Source organism: Prunus avium, chromosome 3 (assembly GCF_965620075.1).
Source record: "Prunus avium chromosome 3, drPruAviu1.hap1.1, whole genome shotgun sequence".
NCBI classification, from domain to species: domain Eukaryota; kingdom Viridiplantae; phylum Streptophyta; class Magnoliopsida; order Rosales; family Rosaceae; genus Prunus; species Prunus avium.
In genome coordinates, this window is record NC_142286.1 from 348,670 (window position 1) to 356,795 (window position 8,126).

Sequence of the window (8,126 nt, forward strand, 5' to 3'; positions counted from 1 at the left end):
ATGTTACTAATTTCATAAATTACTTAATAAATTTTCAGACTAGGCAGGCAGGTTGTATTTCAGTCTAGGTTGACTTGAGCTAACTGGGAGAGCTTTTACAATGAACTCCTCAAATAAGCTCCTCACTCTAAACTCCTCATTATAGCCTTTCCGCAACTAAGTGAGCATGACAGAGCTTTGGATTTTGATTCTCTTGGGCTCCAATTTTATATGGCCCAGTCTTTTGGGCTAAACTTTATATATGTTCTTCAACTTTGAAATTGAAATATATGGTCCTTATCACAAGAGCCACTATGACTATTAAAGGCATTGGATGGGTGAAAGTCGTTTGGAGGACGAAATGAAGTGAGAGTGAGAGCAGAGCCTGAGCCTTTTTATTTGACAACAACTTGCAAAGGGATTAAGAAAGCAATTATGGACAATGGAATGGATCCTCAACTAGACAACTACCATCCACTATAATAATTAAATCCATGTGCATCCGCCTGGACCATGGTTTCAAGTAATATGAAAGTTTAATGTTTATATATATATAGAGAGAGAGAGAGAGATCACCTGGATCATGCCAAAAGAAGAGATAATGGACAACTTTTAAACTGTAGTTTCACAGAGAGAGAGAGAGAGAGAGAGAGAGAAGAACATGTAATCATGATATACATGATTGGTTGACTCATTTTTTGACAGCTGAAAAGTTTTGAGGTTAGTGTAATCTAATCTAACATGGTCCTGATGAGTTGAGTTTGATTCTTATTCTCCAGATACTAGAGTCAGCGGAAAACAAAATGGGTGACATTATTGTGGATGTGGAATAGCAGCCTGCTCTAGCTAGATACTGCTGAAAGAAGCTTCTGAATCACTGTGAGAATGTGATGCAGTCGTAGTACGATATGAGTAAAGAGTGGGAAATGTGACTTCATTGTAGCAAGCAAGCAATTGCAAGGTAGGCATTATAATTTATGTATATCAGTCAGACTTATCTACTATACTATACTATACTATGTCTATGTGTATACATACATATATAAATGATTTGATGAAATGTGTATCCACCACCTAACCTAAAACATTACCTGTTCCTAATTTCTAAAATAATATAATTCATGACCCTCAATTAATTAGTTTTTGTAATGCCTTCTGGAGAGTGGTGCCACTGGTGCCTACCCTACCCTGTGTGGGTTGGGTGTCTGCATTGCATTGCAGGCATCTTCTCATCTGAGGATTTTCCATCATATCATATATGTAGCTTTGTCCACCCAAAAAACAAATACCAACACCTCATAATCACAGCATAGTATAGCAGTACACATGTAATCTAGAAATAAGATTATAAAAATTCCCTATATATATACTTATCCAGACAAATGGACTTAAATTAATCATTAGCATTGCATTAGGCTTGTGGGATACGGTAGAACTAGATAGAGAGGGAGACTAAAAGGAGCAGGCAAACAAACAAACAAACTCATGTCGGCGTCCACGTTGAATTTTGTAAAGTTTGTAGCAAGTGCCATATAATATCTATCTATCATCATCCTGTGGACTACTTTTACATTTTTTCTGCCGTAGTTAGAAAGGAAGAGGGAAGTTTTCTCATACACGCAAAATGTTAGGGAGTTTCGAACTTAATACCACTAATCTACAAGTCAACAAATTATTTTTACATTATACATGCATAATTAATGTTAATGTTAGTTCTATCCGTAGACACCTAACTGTTTTCTCAACTTATTTATTTATTATTGTTATTTTTACATTATGCACAGATCACATCGCAGTTGTGTATTGGTTATAAATAAATAAGATTTAAAATGTGTCAACAAAACGAAATAGTGAAGTATTTCCACATGTGTTATGTGGCAATACTTCAAACACAGTGCTAACGAACCCCCGACTTTTCACTCCATGTTTTCTTTCTCTACATTTTTTTTTTTACTTCAAACCATATGTTTAACTTATTATTTAACCCCAAACAAAAAATCATTGACATAAGAAGACATTCTTTTATCCTAGTACGAATTTTAATCGAAATTGGCAACGAGCTGCATCACAAGGATGATACATTTGATTAGACCTTGGTTTGATTTTAATGATTATAAGTTGTGGAAGAATTATTCCATCCCGCGAGCCTTCCTTCACTAAGAAAGTTATAAAAAAGGACAACTACTGCTCATTAATTGAAAATTGTTACCATTTAACTAGAAAATATGAAAAAGGCAAAGGAAAATGCATAAAGAACTGTTTTACTTTACCGCTCATTATTTTCAAAGCACAATAAAAGTAGCTTTTTTAAAAAATGACAGCAATTCAGCCTAAAAGAAACAAGTGCTTCCCTGATTTTATTTGTGTAAACCTTATTTACGAGAAAGCAATGACATATTGTTCCAGTTTTGCTTCTTTCCAGACCAAATCCAGTTTGGCTCTTGTGTTTCTTTTCGACCAGAAGGCCCCACATGTAACCAACTAGAGTAAAAGTGGGCAAAGAGAAGAGAATCCATCAAATCGATAGTTGCTTCTAGTTGGAGTCACACAATCAAACAAAACTAATACTTTCGAATATAAAGAAAAAATGGAAACCACAGAAAGGACTTTTTGCTCTTGAAAAAGTTGAAAGGATCAGATTTTCAAATTTTCAAGCGCCAGCAATTAAGGGTAGAAAAAACTCGGTTTCCATAAGAAAAAAAAAAAACTGGGGTCACAGTTACATATAGCTTTGGGTGAAGGAAAGCAAGGACACGGCACGGTCTTACTGTTTCAAGTTTCAACAGAACAGACTAAAATTATAATATAATTTATTTGTCCACATAACATTGATTTTTCATCAATTAAAATAAAATATTACAGAAAAGTAGAGGAGCTGGCCAACATCTCCACTTCACCAGCAAGCTGCCCGAGAGACCCCTTTCCAAGCTCTGTATTTGTTGCATATAAATAAGGCCCACTCGCATGCTCTGTCTGTCTCTGAAAGCAGAGAAGAGATAGAGAGAGAAGCATGAAGAAGAATCAGATGGTGCACGTGTCATTGTTCTTAGCGCATGTGCTTCTTCTGATCAGTCTTCATGGTGCCTCTGGGAAAGATTATATCTCTGCTGTGGGAGACCCAGGAATGAGAAGAGATGAACTGAGAGTGGCCTTGGAAGCTTGGAACTTCTGCAATGAAGTTGGAGCTGAAGCACCTGGCATGGGCAGCCCAAGAGCTGCTGATTGCTTTAATCTCACAAGTAAGCCCCACCATCAAAGAACTAGGGGATTGAGGAGGAAGAGTGGGTTTTTTTTTTCTTTTTTCTTTTTAGTTCTCATATCAAATGATTTTATTATCATTAATTTGTTTTTGGGTGGAAGAATCTTTATTTTTTCTTCCTTTTTTTTTTAAAATTTTAAAAAAAATCATGTGCATGGGCATTCAGTTTGATAGCATACAATGTATTTGATAGATGTTCCAAATTCATCTCAATGCACTTCATAGTTGTGTTTGTCATTGGATTGAAGTAGTTATGTGCTGATTTGATTCTTAATTTGTTTTGAATTTGATGGGGCAGGTTCTTCTATAAGACATGGAGTGAGCGAAGATGATAACAAACTCGGGGTGGGCACACCATTCCCAGGGATTAGCCATGGGGCTTTGAACAATGTAGACCTTTATGCAGCAGAGAAGGAGGTGTATCTGGGTTCTTTATGTCAAGTTTCAGACTCTCCAAAACCATGGCAATTTTGGATGGTTATGCTGAAAAATGGCAACTTTGACACAAGGTCTGGTTTGTGCCCTGCAAATGGGAAAAAGGCAGCTCCTTTCAGTCCGGGAAAGTTTCCTTGCTTTGGGAGTGGGTGTATGAATCAACCCATTGTGAATCACCAAGAGACAGAGTTGTTGGATGGTGATACAATGAGAGGAAGTTTCAGTGGGTCCTATGATCTGGGATCTGATCTCAGTAATGGAAATGGTGGAGCTGATGGGATATCTTTCTATGAGGTGGTTTGGCAGAAGAAACTTGGTGTTGGAAGTTGGGTTTTCAGTCATAAGCTCAAGACTTCAAAGAAATATCCATGGCTGATGCTGTACCTCAGAGCTGATGCAACCCAAGGATATTCTGGAGGCTATCACTATGATACAAGAGGAATGCTCAAAACAGTAAGTAGAAACCATTCATTTGAATTTAATTTCTAAGTAGAAACGTTTCATTTGAACTGGAATCTAATTTCCTTCCTTTTGTCAAGTAACAAGCAATCATTATTATATTGAGAAGCTGAAGCTAGAATGATGGAATTTTTCTCTTGTTTTAGTTGCTGCTGTATGATGTATGCCAACATATGTAACTTCTAAGAAGAATACAGAAAAATTAGTCTTATTGTTTGTCTTCATGACAAAATATAAATGTAAGATGGTGTATGCTTTCCATCTTTCATGTGATTAATACGTTAACAAAGTAACAAAAGAAGGCCATAACTGGACGGCTGATTTGCTTAATTTGTTAAACTAACTGCATTTCCAGAGGTATTAATTTATTCGTTGGGGGATTTCATGAATAATTAATCTGTTAATCTGTCACTGTCGTTTTTTGTATGAATAAATTTATTATTCAATGTTGTTAGATAACAGTCATACCAAACCCTCCCTGTCAAAGGTGTTAGAAAACTTTGCATTCTAAGACCTTATTTAATTGGTACTGGGATTATTAGACCGGCCCTGGAATATGATCATCTAGTGAAGGCCACAAGGCCACCGAATCAACACGATTGTGTCATATTATAATCATCTGTGTTTGAAGTTGGACCTCAGAATACCAGATTTGACATCTGCCAGAGTTTGTTGCTTTTGTTTTCTAATATATTTGCTTCTAAATTGTTCGAGTATAGAAGGATGATATAGTCATTTATCACATAACTTACAATTTAAGTTAAATTTCAGCTTCCAGAGTCACCAAATTTTAAGGTGAGGTTGACTTTGGACATCAAACAAGGAGGAGGACCCAAGAGCCAGTTTTACCTTATTGATATTGGTAGCTGTTGGAAGAACAACGGCCAACCCTGTAACGGGGATGTGCTGACCGACGTAACCAGATACACGGAGATGATCATAAACCCGGAAACTCCAGCTTGGTGCAGCCCCACAGGTTTGGGGAATTGCCCACCATACCATATTACACCAGATGACAGAAAGATTTATAGAAATGACACAGCCAACTTCCCATACTCAGCTTATCACTACTACTGTGCTCCAGGGAATGCCCAACATTTGGAGCAACCTGTAAGCACATGTGACCCTTACAGCAATCCTCAGGCACAAGAGATAATGCAATTGCTGCCTCACCCCATATGGGCTGAATATGGCTATCCAACCAAACAAGGGCAGGGTTGGGTTGGAGATGCAAGAACTTGGGAGCTTGATGTTGGTGCCCTATCCAGTAGACTCTACTTCTATCAGGTAACTAATTAGTTACAGAAAAACTGCAAATTAAACTGCTTATGCAATGCAACCAATAACTTTATGTGATTGTTTTTCATTTTCTGTTTGTGGTTGTTGTAGGATCCAGGCACCACTCCTGCAAGAAGGATATGGGGATCAGTAGATGTGGGTACAGAAATTTTTGTTAGTGACAAAGATGAAGTGGCAGAGTGGACTCTCAGTGACTTCGACGTAATTTTTACACCCAAGAAGTAATTCATAATTCCACATCCATAGCAGCATTTTTTCTCAAACTTTTTTCATCTTTTTAATTGTTTTTTTCTCCAAATATATAGATCTAGTCTTCTAGAGTTTTAGACCAAATGGAAAGAAATGTGTTAGTTTCATAAGGGTGACGAGACTAGGAAGAAACCGGAGCAAGCAAATCCCGTAAGGGTAGCTTTAAAGCTTCAACTTCTTTTTTTTTTTTTTGGTCAAGAAAGCTTCAACTTCAAGTCATTGTGAAAAGCCAATTCTCAATGTCATAAGGAGATCAAATCAAATCTGTCGCCAAATACAAGTGGTATTTTCTTAGTGTGAAACCCAATAAACTTGTGAAATTGCCTTCTTTGATTGTCTCTGATAAGAAATGAACTCTTGTGTTCTTAATATTTCTCTGTCGTTGAAATGGAAGATTTTCTAAGTTCGAATCATTAATATATATATTTTTTTTAAAGAAAAAAATTGTCTGATAAGATTTGATAAGCAAAATGTGATCCGAATTACTGCAACACGTGACATAGCCATATATAAGTTGGTTTAAGTGGGCATCAGTTGTAAAAGCAAATTGCAAAGGGTTCATCTCTGAGGCTGTCTTCTCCATTTGAAGCAAGAATCAGAATCACCCACCAAACTGCTTTCTGACAAACCAACCAATACAATACCATCCACCCGTTGACAAAAGTGATCCAATTGTTTCTTTGGTACCAATCCAATCGCATTGGTTTGGTACTAACGATACCTACATCGCACTAGGTACTTTAGGGCATCTCCAATCATGGGCGACCGGCCAAATATAGCCCTAAAATAATGCAAAACTCATCTCCAGCCATGGGAAATTTGGAGGGCCACATTCGGCCCTTTCGCCCTCCAATCAGGCCAATTATAGCCCAGTTTTGGCCAAAGTCAAATTTTTTTGTGAGCCCCATGCATGTGCTTTTCAAGAAGAGAAATTATCAAGTGTGGGCCAAAGCACAAAACATCTCGTGCAAATGCATATAGTACAGCTAATATTAAAGGTGTGCTGACGTCAGCTAGCCGTTAGGATAATTTTTTTTAAAAAAAATAGCATTTTTAAATGTTATCAATGTATACGTGTCATATATGGAATATTGTCTCTAAATAGTAGTTTAATGAAATTAAACAATATATAGTTATGAAATGTATGAGTGTTATACTATAATTTTTCTCAAAATAATAAAATATGAAGGACCCTAAAATATAGTCATGTATGGCTAGAGATGAAAAAATTTAGCCTTACACTATTCTTTAAAAATTAATATTTTGGAAGGCTAAATTTATAGCCCTAAACTACATTTAGTCCAATAGAGATGGCCTTACTTGTCCGAGTTGGAGTTATCTCTCTATTTTCATTTTTCAAAATAGAATAGAATGGGCCTACTACTACCCATGTGGTGTGGTGTGGTGTGGGCAAACCTAACCTCATTTTCATGTCAAAACAAGACTTTTGAGTCACTCACGGGCTCTGACTGCATCCCGTCATGCATCATCACCATTCACGAGAGACACCAAAGTTGAAGTACGTGTCTTCCTAAACTCACTTTCACTCACGCGCTCGACACGTATTTTTTTTCCTTCACACAAACTATACTTCAAATCTAATTTACGGAGGAGAGGAAGATTTAATTTAAGGTTTATTTGGGATGGGCGTGATTTTGAACAAGGATCTTAGCTCTATTACTAATTGACTATAGTCTATACAGTATATCAATTACATAATTAGTCTACCAAAATTCATATTGAATCATCAATTAATTTTATGAAAATCAATATCACTTAATCTAATCAAAATGCATATCAAAGTATCAATTCAATAAACAAATCAAAATGCATACCTCAAGTTGTGTGTTGCGTAGCCTCTTCGAGTTTGCTACTGATTAAACTAATATATAGAGAGCCAAATCAGCCAAAAAAAAGAAAAAAGAAAAAAGAAAAGAACAAAAAAACTGAAGATTAAAAAAAACATAGAAAAAAACAAAACCATAAGAAAATATTTTTTTTATTTATTTAAAAAGAAGCAAAGTGGTGTGAGTTCACCTTGTGGTTCTACATCAAGCAAAAAGAAATCTTCCAGTTTCAAGAAAAGCAATTCAACTCAAGGATAAATCCTCTCTGTCGCTGAACTTTGAATGCTATTGTATTCATACATGGATTAATTTGATTGTAGGTTTTGTGGCGTGGCATGGAGTAAAGACTAGGCTTCTCATTGTTTTTTAATTTTTTTTAAGACCTGGTCCAAAACAACGTTATTTTGGCCCGGTATAAAACGACGTCGTTTTGGCCAGGTGTTTTTTAATTAAAAAAAAATTAACTCTTCCACCACCTTGACTTTTTCTGGCAAAGGAAGGTGCAACTGCACACCCTTGCACCTCTGTAAATCCGCCACTGTCCATAAGTATAAGAGGGTGGCCTATGTTCTGGTAGAGGGTAACCTTGAAGACCATTG

General features: G+C 36.4%; 1 protein-coding gene across 1 annotated transcript; it reads left to right on the forward strand.

The window, feature by feature from the left end:
- Positions 1 to 2,836: 2,836 nt before the first annotated feature.
- LOC110755699 (uncharacterized) lies at positions 2,837 to 6,051 on the forward strand. Its single transcript, XM_021956932.2, has 4 exons — positions 2,837 to 3,218; positions 3,537 to 4,126; positions 4,904 to 5,419; positions 5,522 to 6,051. Exons 1-4 carry the CDS (start codon positions 2,990 to 2,992, stop codon positions 5,654 to 5,656), a joined length of 1,470 nt encoding a protein of 489 aa, XP_021812624.1. The 5' UTR covers positions 2,837 to 2,989; the 3' UTR covers positions 5,657 to 6,051.
- Positions 6,052 to 8,126: the final 2,075 nt, after the last annotated feature.

Coding starts and splice junctions, on each gene's coding strand:
- LOC110755699 (XM_021956932.2), top strand. CDS start 2,990: ATGAAGAAGAATCAGATGGTGCACGTGTCATTGTTCTTAGCGCATGTG. Junction 3,219..3,536: donor TGATTGCTTTAATCTCACAA/GTAAGCCCCACC, acceptor TTGATGGGGCAG/GTTCTTCTATAAGACATGGA. Junction 4,127..4,903: donor CAAGAGGAATGCTCAAAACA/GTAAGTAGAAAC, acceptor GTTAAATTTCAG/CTTCCAGAGTCACCAAATTT.